Below are 27,390 nucleotides of genomic sequence, written 5' to 3'. Positions count from 1 at the left end.
TCAGCCCCTCAAGCCTGCTCCACCATTCAGTTAGATCATGGATGGTCTGTACCTCAGCTCCATTTACCTGCGTTTGCTCCAGTTCCCTCGATACTCAAACCGAACAAAAGTCTATCGATCTCCGTCTTGAAAGCTCCAGTTTTCCCCCAGCAACCACAGCATTTTGGTAGCGAGAATTCCAAATTTCGATTACCCTTTGTGTGAAAAACCCTCCTGAACGACCGAGCTCTACGATTATGTCCCCACAGTCTTGATGTCAGGGGAAACAGTTTCTCCGTATCTACCCTATCGAATCCTTTTCTCATTTTAAACGATTACCCCTCAACCTTCTAAATGCAAGCCAGTTTAGACAACCAGTCCTCATCATTTAACCCTCGGTACCGTTCTGGCGAATCTAGGCTGCACCCCCTCCAATGCCAGTAGCTCTTTCCTGAGGTACAGAGGCCAGCCAGAAAACAGTGGGCTTAAACGTCATGTTAATTGACAATCCCTTAGCATGCAGGATAAAGCGGCCAGTATCTGCAGGACCAGTTTTATTTAAGGTTGTTTTCTCAATGGGGATAAAATATAGTCGCAGTTGCTTCAAATGATGATTGCAGCGCAGCTCCTTCAAAAGATTTGGCATATATTCACCTTTTTGAATGTTTTCGCTGCTTTCAACTCCATTAAGAACATAAGAAATAGGAGCAGGGGTCGGCCATTTGGCCTCTCGAGCCTGCTCCGCCATTCTCTAAGATCATGGCTGATCTGATCATGGACTCAGCTCCACTTCCCTGCCTTTACTCCTTTTTCTGCCTGTTGCTGTGATTATATAATAAATATAAAGAGGGATTTTGTTGTCCCCTGCATCAAATAATTACGGAAGAATTGGGAGTCCTGGGCATAACAGATCGCAAGTCCAACAACAGAGCTCAGTCTTTGCTGCACAAAAGCTGTCAGTGACCATTTCCCTGTTTCTGTACATTCCTATTGTCGCTAGCTTTTAATCCTTCAACACTGATGTATTATTTGTTTAGCGCACTGCATTTGTCTTAGCTTAGAATCTAAGGTACAGCCAATAACAGAATCCAGTGAATAATTCTGATTTGGATCTCTGCTGGTGCTGGGTTAGCAATGTACACAATAATTCTTCCCAGTCCTGCTGGAACTAAGGAAAAGCCAAGGCCCCACTAACCCTTAATAATTTGTACAAATGAACTGGATGGACCTGCATAAGAGCCTCGCTGTATATGCAAATGCAACCCATGAGGCATCGTGGCCACGGTTTTAGGGTGGCCATGTGCAATTTCTTTTATTGCATAAGGTTATTATCTCTACCAGTGTTTTGAAGATCATATTCCATGATTCTCCCTAATTCTCTCTGAAATCGCATGCTGCCTTGGTCATAAACCCCAGAAAGAATGCAAACGTTTGAGTTTAATGAGAATGTACTTTTTAAAGAAAAATGCTGGAGAACATCTGGGGTGATCAGTGGTGGTTGTGGCGTTGGAGATTTTGCCGTTTTGCTTGAGTTAGCAGGCGGGGATGGGTGGGTGGGAAAGACGGACCCTTTCCTCAGGAGATGAAATGGCTCAGCAGAATCTGCAATCAGGTGGCTTGTTCATGTTTTGTGACCAGAAACAGGCTTGATGGCTAAAGGCGTTTTCTCATTCCACATATTCGTATTTTTGCATTAACAATTAAAATGAGACTATTACAGCCCATTACATTAAAAACTCTCAGTAACAATTCATCAAACTAACACTTCACTGTTGGAATGTCATGACTTATTAAAATGACATTAATATTGCATAGCAAGTTCGGGAAAACCCCAAACTGCAGTCATTTTTGTAAATGATGACTTGCCTCTCTCTCCCGTGCAATCTTTCCGAGCTCTCTCCTGGCTCCTTGTGCTCCATTTGATTTACTTCAAGATCCTTGACCTCTCCTTCAAATCCCTCCACGGGCTCAGGCTTCCAAACTTCAGCCATCTCCAGCCTAAAGTCACTGCGCGCGCTCCACTCGTCCATTCAAAATTCTGCGCATGCGCGGTTTTCCTATTTCTGAGCCGGCTGCACGGGAGCTCCAGAGCACTGCGTGGCCGCGCAGTTTAAAGGGAACATTGCTTACCACCCTTTTGTTTGACTCTGGTACCACCTTTTTTTTTTTCTCCCCGGCTCATTACGAGGATATGCTGATAGAGCTAGGCGAGGTCAGGTGGGAGGAGCATAACACCGGCACTGACCAGTTGGGCCGAATGGCTTTTTCTGTGCTGTAAATTCGACGTAATTCACTGTCTATTCATTGTCCGTCTCCCTTTGAAGCATGCTAAAGCACGCCTCTGCGCCTGAGAGTTATAGCAATGCAAATAGTTGTGTTATTCAAGTGACCCTTCTCGGGATCCATTTGACACTTGACTTAAAAGTACAACTAACCTTTTGTGTTTGCATGCGGTAGGTAAGTCATCCTGACATTGAAGCCAGTGCAGTGGGACTGCTTTGCAAGCTGGTAGGGCTGGAGTCGACTTTGAACAGTTTTGTGGGTTTTAGTGATGAAAGCGCCACATGTTTCTCTTGACGGGAGTTGATTTACCAATGCACTGAGTGTTTATATTGTGGTGCGAGTTACAAATTATGATTTAAACACAGTGTGGCTAAATGGGTACTTCCACATTCTGATTATTTTTAAAAGCAGCATTTTTATTTCTTCGGGCAGGTGAAGCTTTTGGCCGAACAATTAATAATACACGGACTTGCGTGTTAGTAAAGGCTGCACCACACCATAGTTTTAATTCAGGGCTACTCGTGAAAAGAACATCTCGTTTTAATTTTGGTAAATTCCAAGGCTTCTTAAATGAAAGGCATTGTTGGAATACCCACAACATTTTCCAGCAATAACAACTTGCATTTATGTAGCGGCGTTAACGCAGTAGGTCCTACGGCGCTTCACGAGAGCGTAATCAGACTAAAATTGACACTGAGCCAAAGGAGGAGATGTTAGGACAGGTGGCCAAACGCTTGGTCAAAGAGGTAGGTTTTAAGAGTGGCTTAAATCAGAGACCGGGAGCTTTAGAGGAGGATTCCCAGAACTTGGGGCCGAGACGACTGAAGGCATGGCCGCCAGTGGTGGGGCGAAGGAAGTGAGGAATGCGCAAGTGGCCAGAGTTGGGGGAAACTGAGAGTTCGCTGAAGATTTTAGGGCTGGAGGAGGTTAGAGAGATTGGGAGGGGGCAAGGCCCTAGAGGGATTTGAACACTAGGATGAGAATTTTAAAATCGAGGCATTACTGGACCGGGAGCCAATGCAGATCAGTGAGCACAGAGGTGATGACAATTAGATTGTAAAAATAGCAATTACATTTCTCTCAACTTTGTATTTTTTTTAAAAAGGAACAAAAGTGAGGTACAATCCAAAAAGGCATGGTGCGAGCGTTTAGCTGTTGAGTCCTGATTCCTAAATGACATGCAGGAAGTAGGGCGTTTGAGTCAATTGTTCCATCAGGGAGATTAGCTAATGAAACTTTCAAAACTTTAATTGTGACGTATAGCTCCTTTTTTTATATAAAAAGAAGATATAGAATTGAGGTTTATTTTAAAGGATGATCGTAAGAATGTTTTGTGCCTAATGAATGCAGAATATTAACTGTACAGAGAACAGGAAAAAAAAGACTTGCCTTTCACGACCTTGGGATGTCCCAAAACAGTTTACGCCCAACAAAGTACTTTTGCAGTGTAGTCACTGTTGTAATGTAGGAAACGTGGCAGCCAATTTGCGCACAGCAAGCTCCCACACAGCAATGAGATAATGACCAGATATGTATAGAGAACTGCCGATATTTGTGTGTTAGTTTGTCAAAGTACCAAACTTCCCAATAGATCATATTAGCTAAAGTACCACGATTCGGTCAGATTTAGTAAGAAATCCAGAATTCACTTAAACTGATTGATTAGTGCAATCTTTAGTTCAGATAATCAGTCATTTGCTGCTGAAATCAGCTCATGATTTTCATATATTAGCTCATGTAAAATTTGCTTTCAGATTTTTCATCAATTTGTTGCAGAAGTACTGTTTGTATCATTGCTATCGGTGAAGTTTTTTGTTAAAATAGAGTTTTGTTTTTTCTCTTCCAGGGTAGCACTCGCCCAAAGGAGCATCGGTGATGATGCACCATGGCAGTGGTCCACAGAATATCCAGCGCCCACTGCAGCGATCCAAGTCATACACGGGCGGCGAGGGAGATGAGCAAACCGCGTTGCCCCAATCTCCTGCCGCGGCGTTTGCTCCGGCCCTCAGCCCCGTGCCACGCACCGTGGCCAGTCCTTCTGGGCCGCAGTCGCCCAGTTACCAGCTGCAACAGCTCATCATGAACCGCAGTCCGGTGTCCGCCCAGAATGTCAACATCACGCTGCAGAATGTGAGCCAGGTGATGGCCGGGAGCCAGCAAATCACCTTGGCCCCGCTCCCGCTTCAAAACCCGGCGTCCCCGGGTTTCCAGTACAGCTCGCAGGCGGTGGGGCAGCAGAGGCGCTTTGAGCACGGGTCTCCGTCGTACATTCAGGTCACCTCCCCCCTGCCGCAGGTGCAGCCGCAGAGCCCCACGCAGCACAGCCCCGCCTCGCTGCTGCAACGGACGGGGTCGACGGCGGCCGCGGGGCTGAGCTTGTGCAACCAGAGCCCGACCCGAGGATTCGTGGACGCCAACGTGCTGGTCCGGCAGCTCAACCTCAGCCCGTCGAGCGGCGGCCACTTCGTGTACCAGGACCCGTCCGGCCTGGCGCAGATCCAGCTGACGGCGGCCGGCCCCTCTGCTCCCGGGCCGCGGGAACGCCGCCTCTCGCAGCCTCACTCGCAGACCGGCGGGACCATTCACCACCTGGGGCCGCAGAGCCCCGCGGCTGCAGGCCCCATGCAACCCCTGCCCAGCCCGGGCCACATCACCACCTCGAACCTGCCCCCGCAGATCAGCAGCATCATTCAGGGACAGCTGATCCAGCAGCAGCAAGTTCTGCACAGCCAGCAGATGGCCAGACCTGTAAACTATGAAAGGACGCCTGTTGCCCTGACCGCGGGCGTGGTGGGGCCGCCAGCTTTTGGGATGACGTCGCCGCCGCCTCCTAACCCGTCTCGGAGCAGCGGCGCTCAAGGCCTGGCGTCGGCCTGCCTGACTCCCACCAGCAGCTGTGCCCCAGCCGTGAGGAAACAACCAAAGAAGTTGGAAGAGATTCCACCTGCCAACCCCGAGATTTCTCACCTGAGGAAGCAGTGTCTGGAGCACCACCTCGCCCAAATGGAGACTCTGAGAGAGACATTTAAGGATTACTTGATTGAACTTTTCTTCCTTCAGCACCGTCAGGGAAATATGATGGACTACTTGGCATTCAGAAGGAAACCCTGTCTAGCCTTGTTGGCGTATCTGAAGCAAAACGACTTGGACCTGGAAGAAGAGGAGGAGGAGGAGCAGTCCGAGGTCATTAATGACGAGGTAAACAAACGATTTACTATTTGGTCTGAAGACCATTCACAGCTTCCAGCCCTCGTGGCAACTGCAGGGTCAGAAAGAGGTTGCGTGTCTGAGGCAAGATGACAAATTCTTCACTGGCGTGCAAATTTATTCTGCTGTCTTTCAAGGCAGGTGAAATTCGGACTAACCTTGAGCTGCTAAGTGGAACAGGGTTATATTCACAAATCTTTGTGAAGGTGGAAATGTTTTGAAGTTTTCTGCCTCTCGGCACCAACAACCACACTCTCGCCCCGCAGTTAGCATGAGAATGGGTACCTCAGCCCATTTCGCTCTGTTGAGAGGCCTATTTAGAGGACCCACGTGGATCATTTTCATCTTAGTCCTACATTGGTGCCAAACCCATATTCTTCCATCCTGTTTTGAGTGTCTCCATTTATATTTGAATGTTTCAGCCAGTGTCCACAGGTCCTTATTCTTTAAGTTAACAATTAGACTGTAGAGAGATTGCACGAGTGACATTTTCTTTGTGCTTTTCCTATGTTTTATATATATATGTACATATATATATTGCTTCAGCATGTAGTAATTTAATGTGATTTTCAAATGTTGTAACTTCAAAATGCACCCAATTCATTTAAGGTTATGAAAAATACGATTTCCTGATTGTGCAGAATCCGACTGGAGTAATATAAAATGTTAACTTAAATCAGGACTTTGTATGGATCATTTAAAAAAGAATCTCAATAATTTATTATATTGTAATAGCATTCAGAATAAATGGAGTTGGGTGTGGAGTAAAGATATTATGTGATATTATGTTACCCGTGAGTGCCAGTGGGATTTCTTTAGAAATGTAAATTGGTGAAGATTGTTAAATCTCTTGGTTTGCATGGTTTCTTTCCACATATTTTTGTTGAATGCTCATTTTTGCCACCCAGCCTGTTGTTGATCTCCATTTAGCCACATCCAACATTATCCATCGTCACTGAGTGTCGGTTTTCTGTTCATGGGTGAAAGGAGAGCCAGGAATATTCTGCAGCTCCGCTCGCTTGTGATTTCTGAGGTCAGCTTTGGGACATTGTACACCATCTAGATCTTCTTCTGCACTGCTAGACATTTAATTCACTTACTAATTCTGTGGTTAATATACTGCAGGAAGAATGAGGCCCCTTTTCTCCAGCAGTAGAGCACTGGGTGCACCGAGCCACAGGGCGGAGTTTGATTCACAGACCGTACTGATTGTGACCATGGCAATTCCTCACTGGGCTTGCCTTGCCCATTCTTGGCAAAAGCAGTAACCAAGGGTATTGTGATGAAATGGCTCTACTTGATGGAACTTGTGTGTGTCTGTGTGTGTGTGCACGCGCACACGTGTGCATTTGTTGGGGAGAAAAACATTAGAGTTAACTCCCTTAAAGCTGGCAAAATTATTTGTGAATGCATTACAACATTGGGAAAGACTCTGATGTGGATCTAAAAGGCTGGCAGAAATGATTTTCTTTTCACTGTCTTACACTTTTCTATTTCATATTTTACGATAAATACTGAAACAGAGTAAAGGTACAACTTGGGTTGTGATTTGCAGTTGCCAAATATTATATAATGGTTGACTTTACTTGTTTCTTTGTAAGCTATTGTGACTGAGCCAACACTTGTGAACTGAAGTGTTTTTTTACGCCTTTTATAAATAACATTTTTATATTTTTCATTTGGAACAGAAGATTGTTTCTGTTATGATCAGAAGTAGCTAAATAATTATTAAAATGCGTGTTCAATGCTCATTAATGAAGTACACAGGTTGGCGTCTGTTTAAAGCTTGCGGACTGTATCGTATGTAAATAATTGTAGAGGTGACTTAAAATATAAGATTGCAAGTTTTGCTGGACTTTGCTACTTAGCACAGCAAGTGCTGTGCTGATTTCAGCACCTGAACGTGTGGACAGCACTTTTATTGGGTGCTTTATATATTGGGCAAAATCTTCAGGTACCCAAATGTATTGTAGAGGTAATGGAGGCATTGGTTTTGTCTCTGGATTGAGCTGAAACATCAGAGTGAAGATTCAGTGTAATGTTTCTGGGAGCAGCCAGTGATTCTGTTGACGAGCTAAATGAATCTGGACAGTTTAATGTTGCAGTACTCTCAGGTCTGGCTGCAATGCATTCAAGATATAGAGAATTAAGTTGTTTCTTGTTGTTGTGCCTTGCTGAAATCTTGGCAAGAGAATGTTTCGTGGTGGATTGGCCAGCAAGCACCTCAACGGCCATTCAACCCTTAACCAGGGCTCAGACTAACTTGTTCAAATAGTTACAAACTGTTCCAAAAAAAGAGAAGGCTGAGGGGTGATCTAATCGAGGTCTATAAAATGATGAAAAGTTTTGATCGAGTGGATAGAGAGAGAATGTTACCACTTGTGGGGAAAAGCATAACTAGAGGCCATCAATATAAGATAGTCACCAAGAAATCCAATAGGGAATTCGGAATAAACTTTTTTACCCAGAGTGGTGAGAATGTGGAACTCGCTAGCACAGGGAGGGGTTGAGGCGAATAGTATCGATGCATTTAAGGGGCGGCTGGACAAGCATATGGGGAGAAGGGAATAGAGGGTTATGCTGATAGATTTAGATGAGGAAAGACTGGAGGAGGCTCGGGTAGAGCATAAACGCCGGCATGGACTGGTTGGGCCCAATGGCCTGTTTCTGTGCTGCATATCTTATTGTCCGTTTTTGTCTGACCTGGGGCGGGCGTGGTGCCGGGGATTGGGAGCATGTGGTCTGGACTGAGTGACAGTTGCACCGACCAATGGGCGATCAGAGCCCACCCAGACTCTCAACCAATCAGGGTGGGGAGTGAAGGCGCAGATTTAAAAGGTTTGATTGACGCTGGGTCTGCTCCAATAAGGAGGCGGCAGTGGATGCGGCGGGACCAGTGGGTGTGGCCACGGGGGGGGGCCTCCTTGGGCTGCTGTGGAGCTGAGAGGAGTGAGTAGCGGAAGCAGTGGGTGGGGGGGTGGTGGAGGGAGCACATCAGCGTTGATTCTATAGACGAAGAAGATAATGGTCTAAACAAGTACTGTTGCAATACAGGTACTAATTTGACCGCAAATGTTTTGTAGTTCTCTGCTAGTTCTATATAATTTTATGTAAAACTTCTAGTTCAATTAAAATGTGTGTTTCGTATTACAGAAGCAGGCACTCTTGTGTTTGAGATAGGTTAAGTGACTGTGTGACCGTTTGTAATTTGCATCTGCAGTACCCTGCCATTATAAACAATTTTATAAGTATACTTAAGCCTTCAATGTCCTGTATTGCTTATTTATCTGCACAATGTTAGTTTGAAAGAAATTTGCCTTCGGGTTTGTCTCCGGGACCAAAACGTGACCCACCAGTAGGCTGACCCTACAGCTTTCTGTGCTCTGAGTGTGACCATAGCCATTTAGTTAGGCCTGTAAATTGGAAAAAAAAACAAAAGACTTGCATTTGCAGAGCGCCTTTCACAACCTCAAGACACCCAAAGCACTTTACAGCCAATGAAGTACCTTTGAAGCGTAGTTCCTGTTGTAATTTAGGAAACGCGGCAGCCAATTTGCGCACAGCAAGCTCCCACAAACAGCGATTGTGATGATGATCAGATAATCTGTTTTGTGTTAAATTGTGCGTGTAACATCTACAAAAGCTAATGCGCTCACTGCCTCTTAGGAACAATTATAGCCATTCAGCCCATCGAGTCTGCTCCGTCAATTCTATTGACCATGGCAGCTATCTTTTTAATCTCAATTCCCTGCCTTTTCTCCAATCCCTTAACACACTTCCTTCCCAGGTAATTCTTTTATTTTTAAGCACCTCTGTAGATTTTTCCTTTTTAATCTATGGCTTTCTGGGATAGTGCCTTCCACATTCGCTCAACCCATTGTGTGAATAGGTTTGTTCCTGGATCTTCAACATGTATTCATGTAGTACTATTAAAGCTTCTAACTGCCCCTGTAGTGCGCACCCAGTCATTTTTATTCTTTAATAAAACAATAAACACATTTTAGTTTCCTACATTACAACAGTGACTACACTTCAAAAGGTACTTCATTGGATGTAAAGCGCTTCGAGATGTCCGGTGGTCATGAAAGGGGCTATAGAAATGCAAGTCTTTCTTTAAAGGTGCATTTTTAAATTTGATCTCTGCATGTGGGCGACACGGACAGAGCCACATTTGTTGCCTCCTCCGTTGTCGCTCTAGAGTTTTACTTTGCTTTGGAAATGTTTTGTGTACAATGACAATGCATGATCCGAGTGGATACATTCAGCATGTAAGACGCATTCTGCTTTGAACGTCACTTCGCTTGCACAGATTGAATTGTGTTCTGTTATTTTCAATGCGATAAGTGTGTAGGTTTTGAATTTTCTATGTGTGCTATTACCACCATCATTTTCAATGGTCCTTGACTTTCTGTATTTACTCAGTTTTAAAAGATTCCTTTTGGTTCATTTGCTATTATCTGTAATCCCTATGTTACTTCCGCATGATCTGTATTCACCCCAATAAGTTAGTCATGTGGACTTCTACATTTTATATGTTGAATGCCTCATTCTTTGTATTGCTGTATATTTTTTTGATGTCAAGTCTGCTTTCAAATGAAGATCTTTTTAAAAACAACAGCAACCTGTATTTATAGAGCGCCTTTATAAAACGTCCCAGGGTGTTTCACAGGAGCATAATCAAGCAAAATTTGACACCGAGCCACATAAGATGATATTAGGACAGGGCTTGGTCAAAGAGGTAGGTTTTAAGGAGCATGTTAAAGGAGTGGAGAGAGGCGGAGCGGTTTAGGGAGAGAATTCCAGAGCTCAGGGCCCAGGCAGCTAAAGGTACGGCCACCAGTTGTGGAGCGAAGGAAATTGGGGATGCGCAAGAGGACAAAATTGGAGTTGTGCAGAGATCTCAGAGGATTGTAGGGCTGGAGGAGGTAACGGAGATGGGGAGGGGCGAGTCCATGGAGGGATTTGAAGAGCAGGATGAGAATTTTAAATTTGAAGGCTTGTTGGACCAGGTGCCAATGTAATAAGCAGATATTCTTGATCCTGTGCCACGTGGACAGGTACGCAGGATTGTTGTATCCATGCATTGATGAATAAAGGGGTTTGGCGGATTTCTATAGAAGCAGGAATAACTTGCTTTTTCCCTTGTTTTGTGTTGGTTTCTGTGTAAGGAAGTCAGCAGTAGTGTCAAGCCATGGCCTCAGTAAACGCATGTTTCTGATACCCTTTACAATGGCCCGTGATTGCATTACATATCTGAATTTGAGTTGTCCCTATTGCAGTTTTTATACAGCTGTCCATAAGATCCTAATTTATCTTCAGTGTAAGGCTATTAACATCTTTTGGCAGGAGATGTTAAACCTTGGGTGAATATAACTGGTCCCCGGGCACTATTTGAAGAGCAGGGAGTTTTCCTCTTGTCCTGGCAAGCATTGCTTCCTCAACCAGCACCACCACAAATGGATTCATTGGCCCTCGTTCATTCACTTGCTGCTTAAGAAATCTTGCTGTGCGCACACTGGCTGCTGCATTTGTACTTCAAAAGTAATTTGTTGGTTGTGACATGTATTGGGACATCCTGGGGAAATAAAAGGTGCTATAAAGCCCACGTTTGTTTTCCTTTCTTTAGAAAGATGTCTTTTAGCTTTTCCGATACTGTGAAAGGTATTGGAGGTGGAATGGAAGAGTATTATTTAATCCGAGTTGAAACTTTATTTTGAATAATAAGCTGGGTAATTTTATTTTAAAAAAAACTTGAGTTCTGTGAGAGCATTCTGTTTAAACATTCAAAGTTCATTGAGTTTCTTTACTCGCCTTTAGTTGAGACAGTTGCAGGAATAATTTGCTGCACATTTTGTTGTAAAATAACCAAATCGGTAGCAATTAAAAAAGCAAGAAATACCTGGGCAGAGAGAGGTTCATCGTGTTCCATGTGCAGTCCTGATGAGTTTAAGTTTGATTGAGAAGCCAATGCTCATTGTTTGTTTCCCCTGAGTCCGTGGGGCGAGCTGCTAATCGCCGAGCTTGCAGCATTGCTGATCTGCTGTTTCTCTCAAGTGCCGATTTTATCAGCGTGCTTATCCGTTGTGATTGACAAAACAGTCTCCCAATCCCAATGCAAACAGATGGTTAGTGTCTGTTTGCAAACACTAGAAACCTTTAATTATTTTAAGTGGACTAGATTAGACACTTTTCTGCATGATCCTATTCTATCTCGAAGCATTATTAAAGAGAGAACGGGCGTTTATATAGCCCCTTTCACACCCGCTGGATGTCCCAAAGCGCTTCACAGCCAATGATTCACTTCTGAAGTGTAGTCACTGTTGGACAAATGTGGCAGGAATTTGCGCACCGTGAGGTCCCACAGACAGCCAAGGTGAAGAATGATTAGTTAATCTAATGATCGTGTTGGTTGAAAGATGAATGTTGACCAGGGCGAGCTCCCTGCTCTACTTCAGATAGTTCCATGGGATCTCTTGAAGAGGCAGACAGGTTTGAGTGATTTTTACCAAATAAATGATCAGCCGTTGTGACTGAACTGTTGAGCTGTATCAGGAAGTACTGTGTGAAATGTTCATGTTCCATTCTAGTTTGATAATGGAGTATTTCTCTTTGGATTTAATTTAAACTTGAAGAAATTGAATTGAGCACACAACCGTATTCATGTACATTGGCTAGTTTCAACTGGGTTTCAAATCATTCTCTTCTCATAGTCCCATGCTTATGGTTCTATTAAACTACTTATCAAGTTACTTCATAAAGTAGCAACTCCAACCAGGCTATTCTAGCTCATGGGATTATTATTATGCAGGACAACTAGGGGCAACCAAAGGTGCTTCTGTAAGTCATATCCTGAAACGAAAGACTCTGCTGTAATGTAAAACACGCTGTCATTCATTGCCTTAATGTCCAATAGTTACATTTTTTGTAGCTACCTAACACTAATCCTTTACGAAAAGATCCATATTTTTCCGAGGTTAATATCCTGTGCGTTGCACACGGGGATTCAAGACCAGTGTAGTCGACATGTGAAGCAGGGTTAGAAGGAAGGTTACTGCACACACAAGGTTACTGCACAAGATAAAAGTTCACTGGGTTGGGGGTAATATATTAGCATGGATAGAGGATTGGCTAACAAACAGAGAACAGAGAGTCGGGATAAATGGTTCATTCTCTGGTTGGCAACCAGTAACTAATGGGGTGCTGCAGGGATCAGTGCTGGGTCCCCAACTATTTACAATCTATATTAACGACTTGGAAGAAGGGACTGAGTGTAACGTAGCCAAGTTTGTTGACGATACAAAGATGGGAGGAAAGTCAATGTGTGAGGAGGATACAAATAATCTGCAAAAGGACATAGGCTAAGTGAATGGGCAAAAATTTGGCAGATGGAGTATAATGTTGGAAAGTGTGAGGTCATGCACTTTGGCAGAAAAAAATCAAAGAGCAAGTTATTATTTAAATGGAGAAAGATTGCAAAGTGCTGCAGTATAGTGGGACCTGGGGGTACTGGTGCATGAAACACAAAAGGATAGTATGCAGGTACAGCAAGTGATCAGGAAGGCCAATGGAATCTTGGCCTTTATTGCAAAGAGGATGGAGTATTAAAGCAGTGAAGTCTTGCTACAGCTGTACAGGGTATTGGTGAGGCCACACCTGGAATACTGCGTGCAGTTTTGGTTTCCATATTTACGAAAGGATACACTTGCTTTGGAGGCAGTTCAGAGAAGGTTCACTAGGTTGATTCTGGGGATGAGGGGGTTGACTTAATGAGGAAAGGTTAAGTAGGTTGGGCCTCTACTCATTGGAATTCAGAAGAATGAGAGGTGATCTTATCGAAACATATAAGATTATGAGGGGGCTTGACAAGGTGGATGCAGAGAGGATGTTTCCACTGATCGGCGAGACTAGAACTAGAGGGCATAATCTTAGAATAAGAGGCCGCCCATTTAAAGCCGAGATGAGGAGAAATTTCTTCTCTGAGGGTTGCGAATCTGTGGAATTCGCTGCCTCAGAGAGCTGTGGAAGCTGGGACATAAAATAAACGTAAGCCAGAAATAGACAGTTTCTTAAACAATAAGGGGTTATAGGAAGCGGGTGGGGAAGTGGAACTGATCCGATCCATGATCAGGCTCGAGGGGCCTTATGGCCTACTCCTGCTCCTATTTCTTATGTTCTTATGAAAGGGATAATTGGATCCCGCTCCTGCCGACCTAATTTGGTCTACATATTAAAGTCATACACCGTCATTTTTGTGTATTACTTATAAATTATTTATAATTAAATAGCAACACTGACAGCAACTTGGGATAGAGAGAAGTAGAGTTGTTTGGAGAACTTCACTGTTGTATTGGCTGAGGGCTACAGCACCACCCCCTGTGGGAGGTTCTAATTACAATGTGACCAGTTTACATGAGTTTCCTAAATAAATGTTTCCTATAGAAATTTCCAATGGATAAGTTGATCAGAATTGTGCACAGACTTAAGATTTTTAATATATTATAGACTTTCCAATCAGAGTAATTCAAACTATTGAAATATACCATGGAACTGGCCACACCATGGAGTGGTGGAGGCAAATTGCATAAATGCATTCAAGGAGCTGGATAAACACGAGGGGGGGGAATGTAATAGAAGGATATGTTGGTCGGGTGAGATGGAGTAAATTGAACGGGAGGAGGCTAGCGTGGAGAACACAGGCATAGTGGCCTGTTTCTGTGCTGTAAAATCTTCGTATGCTCAATATCATTTTTATGTTAAACTATAAAGGATTATTTGGGTTTGGTGTCAAAGCCTGCGAACGGCTGAGATATCCACCTTCAGACTTTCTATAGATTGAAGTTAATAATGAGATTATCAGATTGATGCAGTGTAAGATGTGGAGAAAGAGACTGGATAGTAAAGGTAACCCCTGCCTCTCCCTGGAGTGGGGGTGGAAAGGACCGAGGCAGCATGTAGCTACAGAAATGTAATACGGTTGGCCAAAAAACTAGAAATGGGGGAAAGTAACGATGTAAATAATGGCAGCAAAGCGAGTGCAATAGCATAAAAAGACACGTGTACCTGATGGTGACGTGCAGCTTTCAATGATTTGGTTGCAGTCACTGCAAAGTACATTTAGTGAAGTTAAGCTTCTGAATAATTTGGCAATCCTGCAGTACACTGCACTGGTAGTTTGACCTGAGCAAATGGCTTTGCAGTATTAAGTATCTTCAACATCGTGCTTTTTTTTGCAGACCGTTTTTCAGGGCACTTCAGGTGCTCAAATGAGTTATTGCCTGTTGCAGGAGATTGCGTGCCTTTGGGGTGGAGTGGGTTTAACGGCCAGCAGCTTGCACTATGTGGGACGCAAAAGACCGACTAGCTGGGTTATTTCTCCCCCTGGCTTTTTTCGTATGTTTTGTTTGCTGCCGCGTCTTATGTAAGCTCTTGTGTCGGATAATTTGCGATAATCAGAAAAGTCTAAATATCTTGAAAGCTGCACTTGACGGGTGTTGGATTAATTTGAGGGAGTAGGACAAGTCGGCCGCAGGTTCAGACTAGTAACGGCAGGTTAGGGCCAATTATCCAGAGGGGCGATCAATATTGCAATTGCCGTCTTGTTACAGTGCTGGACACATTTAAGAAACAATTGGATGCTGCAGGGGGAACTGTCGGGGGCTTCTCGACCAATGATCTAAATGGGCCAAATGGCCCTCCTCGTCTTTAGTTGTCCTGTGATCTGTGATCGTCATTGGGTGAAAGAGGAGCATTTAATCTTTGTAGACTGATGTTCAGTGTCGCACAAATCAGTGAAAAGATTGCTTTACTCCAAACTCATTTGTATATCTGATTTTTCTTTAGTGTCAAAAGTTAGAAAAGCTGTTTTTGTCCAGTACTTGTTTATTTTTACGGAAATTTAATGTGATAGAAAATTGACCACGCTGGTAAAATTCAATTGCATTTTTATCGAAGTTAACGAGCAGAAAAAATGATAGCTGCATAAATAAACTGAGTTGGTAACCTATACCGTAACGAACAGGTCTGAGAATGTCTCGCTCTCAGGAATCTGGCATTCTCACTCCGATATCTACTTGAGAGTTTTTGACTTTATTAATATTTCACTGATAATGAGACTTTCACATGGTTCCGTGTTGCAAGATATACCTGATGTTTATAGGGTTTAGTGAAATAATCTGTAATTACCTGGGCTTAATGTTCCAATGATGGGCACTGCTAAAATGAAGACAAATAGTTCTGTTTTTGCCTTTGCCCTTAGAGTTACTTTTTAGTATATTTGGGTGGTGACTTACAGCATTTAATGTTATGCTCATAATTAAAGTTGCCCTGTTGTAGTAAATCTCGATGCAAGCTGTTGATTGCAATTTGTGCAATACAGAAGCAGACTAAAGTGCAATGAAAGAAATAAATTTGACTGTTGTTAAAAGACTGTCACCACCGATTGCAGATTTAAAATCTGTGTACTCTCACGGGCAGTATTGCGGGTGTAAAACCAAACATGGACTTCAGGATTAGCACTGGATGCTACTGCGAGTGATCTGACGTACCTGTAGCAGGACTGTTGACTGTTTGGAGGCTTTGTCTGCTTCTCTGTTTTGGACTTTTGGAGCATTGATGCGCGACATAGCTTAGAGGCTTTGTCCCAATTCGGAAGCTAATGTTGTGTTGTGACAGCCGATGTGAAGGACTCTGATTAACTTGTCTAGTTTCTGGTTTCGTTTTACTGGATAAAGTCCGTTCAGAGAAATTGCAAGTGAATTGGCACTTAAATCAACAAAACGACCTAAACTCCTTTTCCCCCCTCACCACCCCAGAAATTTTTTGGGGGTGTCTTTTTTTTTGTAATTTCAGGTTTGATTCCATTGGGTTAAAATTCGTGCTGATTTTTGCCTCCGGACTGCTAATAATGTAATATGCAGTTTCAGCAAACATTTTTATTATGGCTTGACGACAAACAACATTTTTTTTTTTGTTCCACAACCAATTCTTTTTCAAATTAAGTCAGCAAAATGTCTGCAATGAATCCAGTGAAGCAAGCCTAGGATGAACTCCCCACCCCCCACTGAATTCCCACAGAAGTTTCCTGGCTGTCCTTGTAACACACATAACTTTTTTTGTTGCTCGGACTTGATGTTTCAGTACTGACCCTGTGAATGAATGCATTGTTTTTATTTAAGGTAAAAGTGGTGACAGGAAAGGATGGGCAGACTGGGACGCCAGTTGCCATAGCAACACAGCTTCCCCCTAATGTTTCTGCTGCATTTTCAACACCGCAGCAGCAGCAGTTTCAGGTAAGGAGTCAATGTGGCACCGACAAGTCTGTGAATCATTCTAGCATCAGAAGGGCTAAATCCTGCATCGCTGTGCTGCAACCACTGCGTCCCTTTCTCATGTCTGCTCTTTTTTTTTTGTCCTTCCGTAGCAAACCCATCAAGGTACCCCTGTGGCAGGCACAGCCAATACAGTGGAGATTGAAGCGTTCAAAAGGCAACAGGCTTTGGCTCAAGCAGGTATGTCTCCATTTTGGACCAGTTTCATAAATATTTGTGCCACAAGTGTGACGGTACAAATTGTGCCGTGAGTTTCCCGTTTGACCCACTCTGAGAAGAGGGTGAGGAGAGAGAGAGACAGAAGAGAAACACGTGAGGTCCTTTGACTTCTCTTTGTGCTGTGTTGCACTGTATTGCTCTTGCCGTTAAAAATTGGAACAGAGCAAGGCAATGCTACGGCGCAAAGAGACTTGTAAAGCTTAAAGTTCTCCAGTGCATGTTGTAAATGATCAATCTCTGCATTCAAATAACAAAGCATAAACAGCTGTTACAAACCTGGAGATTGGATTAGTGCTCCACACTCCACTTACAGCCATCCATTGTCCCCTGTGTATTTGACAAGTTGAAACTTTGTGGGGTGTGTGCAGTCTGCTAAGCAGTATTCCATATTTCGATGAAACCTCGCATTCTTTTAGGTTTCCTGTTCGTTCTGGAATTGTTGCAGCTACCTTCTTCCTTGGCCTTTTGTGTATTTATCTTGCAGTTGTTGCAGATTGTGTAATGTATTTGCTTCATGGGTTCTTTGCTTAAGAAATCACAGCAACACATTGCTACTAAGAACTAGTTGGTTTATTAGCAAAGGTTTAACAATCACACTACACATTACCAGTTCATCCACCAGGCTCACAATCACCTGCCTCATCGTGGATTCCCTGAACCCAACTGGCTGGGGTTTTATGGAGTCTTGTGAACATCATGTGACTGGCTAAACCATATCATCATCTATGATGATGACATTACAGGTGGCATTGAGCCTGTCTAGTTCTGGCTCCTCATTTATTTGCTGCTGTTCTTGCCTCTACGGGCACCATTTACCAACTGTTTCCTGTTACTTTTGTTTGTAAGTGTCACCGAGTACTCCTGTGCAGCACCACATGTGATTGCTTGTGCTGTGTGCCTCTTGCTTCTCCAACTTCAGAACTAGGCTCTTGTAAGGTTTACGCATTTGTGATGTTGCTTTATAAAATGTTAACATTTCACATTGCACTCTTTGATTTTCACAACAACCTTTTAATGTACTTGGGATCGGACCTGGCCAGGAATAGGAAAGGGACTTGTGACCGTGGCCAAAAGGTAGTGTTTAATATTAGGTGTTAATGAGGAATCAAGGTTGGGGGGAAATGCGTAATATGGGGGTCAAGATAACTGAAAGCTGTGCCGCAGATGGTGGAGTTAAGAGAGAATGGAAGATGCAGTAGACCAGAGTTTGAAGAGCAGAGAATACGGGCTGGCGGAGATTGAAGAAATTGGGAGGGGTGAGTGAGGGTTGGAGCGATTTTGAGAATGAAAATTTAGAAGTCAAATTTTAGGACATCCCATCATCTCGTGCAATATAAATCATGTTTTTGGAAATTCCTTTTGAGAATCTGGTGAAGCACATCTTGATGCCTGTTGTCCATGCAGAGATGTTAACTTAGTTTACATGGTAAAGCTGAATTTACTACCCAGATTGTGGGCTAGTATTGTTATAGAAGATTTTCTGTTGGAAGATGTAGACCTAGTTAAATAGTGGGTTTAAACCGAAGTAGATTCTGGTGTACAAATACGCGCAATTAGAATTTAGCTAGCCTTCCCCATGTGCTCTAATTACTGAAACAAATGAAGTTTTACAATACATATATATAGCATTGATGCTCAAGCACATGAGGGAGAAAGGAATAGAAGGTTAAATAAAGAGGGGTAGGCGTAGGCTCGCATGGCGCATAGACAAGTTGGGCCGAATGGCTTGTTTCTGTGCTGTACACTCGATGTAACAGAGTAGGTGATGACTATTTATGAGGGGTGGGTGGTAATGCGGGATAATGGTATTAACGACTTGGTGGGAGGAAATGCTGGGTACACTATATTCTGACATGACTGTGTACGTGTGTATAAGTGTGAAGGTGATTCATTTTGGTAGGAAGAATAAGGAGGCCATATACTGTTTGGATAATAAGAGTCGAAATGAGGCAGAAGAGCAAAGGGATCTAGGGGTACAGATATACATGTCAGTAAAAGTAGCGACGCTGGTTAATAAGGCCATCAAATAAAGCACTTGTGTTCATTTCTACGTGAACTAGAGGTGATCCAAAACTCTGCACCCGTGTCCTAACCCGCACCAAGTCCCGCTCACCCATCACCCCCTCTGCTCACTTAACCAGAAGCCAATGTAGGTCAGCAACGCTTCGATTTCAAAATTCTCATCCTTGTTTCCAAATCCCTCCATGGCCTCCCCCCCTCCCTATCTCTGTAATCTCCTCCAGCCCCACAACCCCCCCCTCCCCCCGAGATGTCTTCACTCCTCAAATTCTGCCCTCTTGAGCATCCCCGATTATAATCACTCAACCATTGGTGGCCGTGCCTTCTGTGTTGCCTGGGCCCTAAGCTCTGGAACTCCCTCCCTAAACATCTCTATCCCTCCTCCTTCAAGACGCTCCTTAAAACCTACCTCTTTGACCAAGCTTTTGGTCACCTGCCTAATTTCTCCCTATGCAGTTCGGTGTGAAATTTTTTATCTCATAATACTCCTGAAAAGCGCATTTCACTATGTTAAAGGCACTATATAAATACAAGTTGTTGTTGTTGCTGATGGAATTGTGAAGCAGGGAAGTCATGTTTAACTTGTATAGAACCTTGGTTAGACTACACTTGGAGTACTGTGAACAGTTCTGGTCTCCATATTATGAAAAAGGATATAGAGGCATTGGAGAGAGTGCAAAAAAGATTTATAAGATACCAGAACTGAGAGAGGTTATAACTATCAGGAAAGATTGAACAAGCTGGGTCTCTTTACTATAGAGGGATGACCTGATAAATGAAAGGGTAGGCGTAGAGAAAATTTTTCCACTTGTGGGGGAGATCAGCACTAGAGGCCATAAATATAAGATAGCCAATAATAAATTCAATAATGAATTCAGGAGAAACGTCTATACCCGAAGAGTGGTGAGAATGTGGAACTCGCTACCACAGGGAGTGGTTGAAGCAAATAGTATAGATGCATTTAAGGGGCAGCTAGATAAGACGAGGGACTAGAAATTTATGGTGATGGGTTTGAGGAAGAGACGTAGGAGGAGGCGCGTGCGGAGCACAAACATCGGCCTAGACTCGGTGACTGGTTTGCCCGTGTTAAGTGTGTATTGAGCTCTCTGGTTTATGATCTGTTGTACTTCAGATGGCAAATCTAAACGTCATCGACTTGTGTTGCTAGGCTTGAACATCTGAGAATGATGATGCCTACAGTTCAGACCACAAAATGAGCAAGTTTGAGGGATGGCATCCATGTCAAACCCTACAGGTTAGAGCATGAGTGAAAATAAAGGAAGAAATATAGCGGTGTTTCCATTTTGAAGGGTGGGAAGAAGAGAAGATTCTATGAAATCAAGAAGTATCGGGTATGGAGGCAAATGCCCACGAAAAGCAAGGTTAGCTTTACTAACTCGAAGTTAGTCCATAGGATATACCCAACTGAGCTGCAAGTCTAATGGAAGAAGCTGGAGGTGCAAAGACAAGGTATAGGACCAATGCCATAATGCAGGACACCACCAGCAACTTGCATTTTTATAGCGCCTTTAATGTGATAAAATGTCCCAAAGTGCTTCACAGGAGTGCAGTCGGGCAGAAATTGACACTGAGCCAAAGAAGGGGATATTGGACAGATGTCCAAAAGCTTGGTCAGAGAGAGAGGTTTTAAGGAGCATCTTAAAGGAGGAGAGAGAGAGAGATGGAGAGGTTTAGGGAGGGAATTCCAGAATTTAAGGTCCAGGCAGCTGAAGGCACGGCTGCCAATGGTTGGCCGATGGCTTTCAGGGATGCACAAGAGGCCAGAATTGACGATTTGTAGGGCTGTAGGAGGTCAGACATTGAGAGGGCTGCAACTTGCAAGAGAGAATGTGGTAAATTGGTGCCGTGTTTAAGTGATGCATGGCTTGAATTTTAAAAGTTTGACGTTTGTAGGAGAAAGGGAAATCTGAGGGAGATAAGTTTGGAGGTCATGGTGCGGAGCAAGAGAAGAATTTTCAATGGAGCACTGAGCAAGAGACCAGTTCGGAGAACCTCTGAACATCGTAGTAGTCATAGAACAAGAGAAAGACAAGAAAGGGGTTTGAGGCTGGAAGTGAGAGAGGGAGTATACCGTGGTGTTCCACAAAGTTCACTAGTAGGACCACTGCTGTTTTTGATTTACAGTAATGACTTTGATTTGGGTGTACAGGGCACCATTTAGAAATTTGCAAATGACTCGAAACTTGGAAGTGTAGTAAACAGTGAGGAAGATAGTAATAGACTTCATGAGCACATAGACAGATTGGTGGAATGAGTGGACATATGGCAGATGAAATTCAACGCAGGAAAGTGTGAGATGATACATTTTGGTAGGAAGAATGAGGAGAGACAATGCAAGGTAAATGGTACAATTTTAAAGGGGGTGCAAGAACAGACAGACCTGGGGATGTTTGTGCACAAATCTTTGAAAGTGGCAGGACAGGTTAACAAACCATTTGGAATCCTGGGCTTTATAAATAGAGACATAGGGGCTAAAATTGATGAAGGCCAAGGCCTGCCCAAGTGCTGCCCAAAGGGCCGCTGAGAGACTGGACGGTACTTTACCTGGAAGGTTCCTCTAAAAGAGGTGGCAGTACCGCCCGGCGGCCAAACAGCGGCTTACGCCGTCAATCTGGGCGGCAAAGGGCGGGAGCTCTCAATCTCGGCAGCAAAGGCTGTTGCCGCCCAAGTGCCACCGAGGATGGAGTTGGGCCAAGGGAGGGTGGAAGACCTGCAAATAAAAATCATAGGAAACAAAAAAAAACACCGGAGCACGTTCTGGGGAACCCCATCCAGGTAAGTCGCTGTTTTTAAAAAAAAAAAACCATTTAAAATATTTTCACGAACCCTTTTTTTCCCTTCTCCGTACTTACCGCCAGGGTTAGAACAGCCTCCACGCAGTGGTCCTTCCCCCTGCTGGCACCAACTCCCGCCGACACCAGTCTGGCATCTCAACGGGCGGGAGGCCACTTGCGCTACTTGGCCGCCAGAGGACATCAATGGGCGGTTCCCGGCAGTGCTCCCCTCCCGCTCGCTCCAGCCCAAGTAAAAACTGGGAGCGAGGAAACCAGAGGCAAAACTCGGCGGCAGTAAGGCCGCCAATATCAGGCCCATAGAGTGCAAAAGCCATATAAAACACTAGTTCGGCCCCAGCGGGCATATTGTGCCCACAGTTTAGGAAGGACGTGAAGGTTTTGGAGAGTGTATGCAAGAGATTTACTAGAATGGTTTCAAGGATGAGGGATTACAGTAACATGGATAGACTGAAGAAGCTGGGGCTGTTCTCCTTAGAGCAGAAGGCTGAGAGGAGATTTGATCGAGGTGTTTAAAATCATGAAGAGTTTAGATAGTGTAACTAAAGAGGAACTGTTTCCAGTGGCTGAAGGGTCGATAACCAGAGGACACAGATTTAAGATGATTGGCAAAGAACCAGAGGCAACATGAGCAAAAACTTTTATAAACAATGAGTGGTTAGGATTTGGAATGCACTGCCTGATAGGATGGTGGAAACAGATTCCATAGGAGCTTTCAAAAGGGAATTGGTTGGAGAAAAAATTGCCGGGATATGGGGAGAGTGGGGGAGGGAGTGGGACTAACTGGACAGCACTTGAAAAGAAGTGGCGCAGACTCAAGGGGCCAAATGGCTGTCTTCTGTGCTGTACTAGTCGATGATCCTAGGGCTTGATTATGCAATGATTGGCTTTTTCATCTAGTTTGTCTAGGAGTGCAAGGGAGGCCCTACAAGAGTCTCACTAGATATGGGAGTGTTGTACATTTCGGGTCTGCGCCTTAGATAATCTCGGGTACAGTGTGCTCATCACTCCCATGACTAGTCTGAGCATCTTGCATTTATGGATGTGCCTGCCTGAACAGTATCTTAACTATACAATAGCATAGCAGCTTGTGATCTGGCTGTTTGTGTCTTTCATATACACGCTGCTTCAATCTCCTTGAAGGCAGATAAGGAAACACTTAGTAAAATGAGATCAGATGCGAATCATCAATCTGTTTTATTTCACAAGTGTACATGCAGTGCCACAGCTATGATCAGGTTCCCTGAGTTCAATGAATACAACTTGTCTTTGGCGTTTTCCCACATCAGTGGGTCATCTAGCTTGCCTTTCAAGAAAATAATTCCTGGCTACCCTCCTGCGCACTCTCTCTTGGAGCCAGGCCAAAGCTTGCCCTTGCAGTTTTCAGTTTAAAACCAGACTGACTATGCAACCGTTGCTAGATCTCCCAGACTGCTGGTGTATCAGTTCCTGTATTTGAATCACCCTATATGCATGGCCAGAAGGCACCAGAGACAATCCAACACATTGGGGTGAGGTGCTTATCGATAACAAATTGCTTCTTATTTACAATCTATGGGGAAATAACATTAAAACTAGCTCATTAGCGTTTTAACCACCTATCATCTCGGTGTCTTTTTTTAAAATGAGTGCAAATACACTGTGCTTTTGAAATCCAACATGTCAAAGTAACATTTGTGTAAAATGAATCCTGAAAGGTGACCAGGAAGAATGTTCCAATCTTGGTCCAATGTGAGCTTTATAGAGTTGAGGGTAAAAGCTGCATTTGCCATGAAAGATGAAATTGAGTTTATGAGAGACAGTTTTAGCAATGGAATATATAAGAACATAAGAAATAGGAGCAGGAGTAGGCCAAACGGCCCCTTGAGCATGCTCCGCCATTCAATAAGATCATGGCTGATCTTCTACCTCAACTCCACTTTCCTGCACGGTCCCCATATCCCTTGATACCCTTAATATTCAAAATTCTATCTATCTCCGTCTTGCGGGGGGCGGGCGGTGCCGGCTCATGAGGTAAAAGGGAAAAAAAGTCTTGTATTTGTATCACACCTTTCACGACCATCGAATGTCCCAAAGCGCTTTACAGTCAATGAAGTACTTTTGGAGTGCAGTCACTGTTGTAATGTAGGAAACGCAGCAGCCAATTTGTGCACAGCAAGCTCCCACACACAGCAATGTGATAATGACCAGATAATCTGGTTTAGTGATGTTGGTTGAGTGATAAATATTGGCCCCAGGACACCGGGAATAACTTCCCTGTTCTTCGAAATAGTGCCATGGGATCTTTTACGTCAGGACAGACGGGGCCTCGGTTTAACGTCTCATCTGATAGACGGCACCTCTGACAGTGCGGTACTCACTCAGTACTGTCCCTCCAACAGTGCAGTGCTCCTTCAGTACTGCCCCTCCGACAGTGCGATGCTCCCTCAGTACTGCCCCTCTGACAGTGCAGCGCTCCCTCAGTACTGCACTTGGAGTGTCAGCCTAGATTTTTGTGCTCAAGTCTCTAGAATGGGACTTGGACCCACGACCTTCTGTCTCAGCCGAGAGTGCTGCCCACTGAGCCATGGCTGATACTACTGTCAATAAATAATGGCTGAGGGTGAGTCATCTATATGAGAGGAAGCTAGATATTCCTGAATATGGCTTTATTGGGAGTTCACTTGATGGTAACTTGTTTCGAAGTACATGGTGCTGGGCCCTGTCAAAGCCTTGGAGGAAACAGTGGATGCAAGATATGGGGGAACCCAGCTTTGGAACAGTTCTATAAGGGAATTCAAGATGCAATATTATTGAGTCCGTATGGTACTCCACCCATCTTTAATAGTCCATGATGTGTGGTGGGAAGAAATGGATTTGAAAAAATTAAGTTTTGCGCGCCATCTTATTGGCAAAGTATTTTGCTCTAAAGTACCAAAGGAATTTCCTGTTATTAAGTAACTAGTAACAGCCGCAAATATTTACTAATCTAACCTGCCTGGAAAGAAGTGGAATGTGACAGCAGGGATGATGATTTCTGATAAGACATGGATAGTGTGTGAGGGAACAAAGAGGGGTATTGGGGTTAGAGCATACAAATATAAAACTGTTTGAATGCTGATTCAAATATTGTTGGAGAGCTTGCTTTATTCATGGCTGAGAAATAATTTATAGCGTGTTATCAGTGGATGTGGGTTACATTTAGTGCTTCATAATTATTCTCCCTTTTTTATTGAGAGAACTGTTTTCTCAAAGCGGAGTGTAAATATAGCGCTAGTGAAAGCCTTTCCACCATCTACAAGGCACAAGTCAGGAGTGTGATAGAATACTCTCCACTTGCCTGGATGAATGCAGCTCCAACAACACTTAAGAATCTCGACACCATCCAGGACAAAGCAGCCCACTTGACTGGCCCCCCATCCACCACCTTCAACACTCACTCCCTCCACCACCGGCGCACCGTGGCTGCAGTGTGTACCATCTACAAGATGCACTGCAGCAACTCGTCAAGGCTTCTTCGGCAGCACCTCCCAAACCCTCAACCTCTACCACCTAGAAGGACAAGGGCAGCAGGCGCATGGGAACACCACCACCTCCACGTTCCCCTCCCAGTCACACACCATCCTGACTTGGAAATATATCGGCCATTCCTTCATCGTCACTGGATCACAATCCTGGAACTCCCTAACAGCACTGTGGGAGCACCTTCACCACATGGACTGCAGCAGTTCAAGAAGGTGGCTCACCACCACCTTCTCAAGGGACAATTAGGGATGGGCAATAAATGCCGGCCTTGGCAGTGATGCCCACATCCCAGGAACGAATTAAAAAAAAAAGTTATTAGTATTTTTAAACTTTGCGTACACAATGTGTTTCAGTGGTTATGAAAGGTTCCATGAAATGCAGGTAGCAATCTAATTAAGGTGGCAGGAGAGACCGTAAATGCATTAAGTTATTGCCTCCCTAATTGTAACTCGAAAGTCTTGTTAAAATTATAGAAGCTGTTTTAAAGTAGCACAGTAGATAGATAGAAGTTGCATTAATATAGTGCCTTTCACGACCAAGAGATGTCCCAAATCTCTTTACCGAGAACTGCCGGCAACAAACATTAAGTGCAGAGATAATAAATATTCCCAACAATTGGACAAGTGCCCCACTATTTAGGATAACAGTTGACAGTTGTGCTGCTTTTTGAAGAAGTCTGCTCCATCTCCTGAAAAATATTAATACAAATCTTTGCATTGCTGGACTCGTGCTTGAAAAATGATCCCACAGTACAATTTTATAAAGAAAGCCCTGGGAGGTAATTTATATTGAACAGTACCAGAACCAATGCTGACGCATCTTAACTAGGAAAACATAGCTTAGCCCTGCCTGGATATTACTTTATATTCAGTGTATTCGTGGTTGTGAACCACCAGCGCTGCCTCCGCACGATCCTGCAAATCCCCTGGGAGGATTCTCGATCAGGCCACCATCCCCAGCATCGAAGCACTGACCACACTCGACCAGCTCCGTTGGGCGGGCCACATTGTCTGCATGCCCGACACGAGACTCCCAAAGCAAGCACTCTACTCGGAACTCCTACACCAGGTGGGCAGAGGAAACGTTTCAGGGACACCCTCAAAGCCTCCTTGATAAAGTGTAATATCTCCACCGACATTTGGGAGTCCCTGGCCAAAGACGGCCCTAAGTGGAGGAAGAGCATCCGGGAGGGCGCTGAGCACCTCGAGTCTCATCACTGAGAGCATGCAGAAACCAAGCGCAGGCAGCGGAAGGAGCGTGTGGCAAACCATACACCCCACCCACCCTTTCCTCCAACGACTGTCTGTCCCACCTGTGACAGAGACTGTAATTCCTGTATTGGACTGTTCAGTCACCTGAACTCACTTTTAGAGTGGAAGCAAGTCTTTCTCGATTCCGAGGGACTGCCTATGATGATGATTACTCTGTACCCTATTAGGCCTTGGCTGGGTATTAATCTGTACTCTCTGTAGCCTAGCTGGGTACTAATCTATAGTCTGTATTTTCCTTGCTGGGTTGTACTCTATACTCAACCAGTGCTACATTTCTCTCCTCCCCATCTTTGATGCTGCATGATTTTGAAATGTATGCTCTCTCCCCACAATACAGTTCCCCATCAGTGTCTTCTGATGCACGAGAGCCATGATGGTAGATATCATTGAGTGAGAAAATAACTCATTAGTTTAAAGCTATCTGAAAAGGTTTATTTTAGAAATGGAGCTACTAATTGTTCCTCTTTTGTTTATTTTAATGATGGCAGATACATTTTTTTCATTTTTTTTAATGGTTGTTCCTGTTGTCTTGCGAGCAGAGACCTGGCCATTCAGAACTTGCCTGAGATAATGATCACCCCGATCTTATTGAATGGCGGTGCAGGCTCGAAGGGCCGAATGGCCGAATGGCCTACTCCTGCACCTATTTTCTATGTTTCTATAATGGCTGTTTTGCACCTTCCAAGTGGCTGAGCAGCCACTTCACTGGCTAAGCAATGGGGCAGGGTCATTAAACCATCTCTGGAGAGCCTGAAACTGCAGGAAATT

At 44.1% G+C, this 27,390-nt stretch overlaps 1 protein-coding gene across 8 annotated transcripts in view; it reads left to right on the top strand.

Annotated features, from left to right (window-relative positions):
- The window catches only part of ep400 (E1A binding protein p400), a 180,597-nt gene that overhangs the window by 4,009 nt on the left and 149,198 nt on the right, over window positions 1-27,390 (top strand). For 7 of the 8 annotated variants that reach the window (XM_070888132.1, XM_070888134.1, XM_070888128.1 and 4 more), the window contains exons 2-4: window positions 4,109-5,460; window positions 16,644-16,757; window positions 16,889-16,976. In XM_070888132.1, the coding sequence (XP_070744233.1) occupies window positions 4,138-5,460; window positions 16,644-16,757; window positions 16,889-16,976 (1,525 nt within the window). In that variant the 5' untranslated portion in view covers window positions 4,109-4,137. The remainder of the gene's footprint in view (window positions 1-4,108; window positions 5,461-16,643; window positions 16,758-16,888; window positions 16,977-27,390) is intronic. The other variant, XM_070888131.1, reaches the window with a different exon arrangement.

Source organism: Pristiophorus japonicus, chromosome 8 (assembly GCF_044704955.1).
Source record: "Pristiophorus japonicus isolate sPriJap1 chromosome 8, sPriJap1.hap1, whole genome shotgun sequence".
NCBI classification, from domain to species: Eukaryota; Metazoa; Chordata; class Chondrichthyes; family Pristiophoridae; genus Pristiophorus; species Pristiophorus japonicus.
The sequence above is the reverse complement of the archived record's forward strand: the minus strand, read 5'-3'. Positions and strand labels throughout refer to the sequence as shown.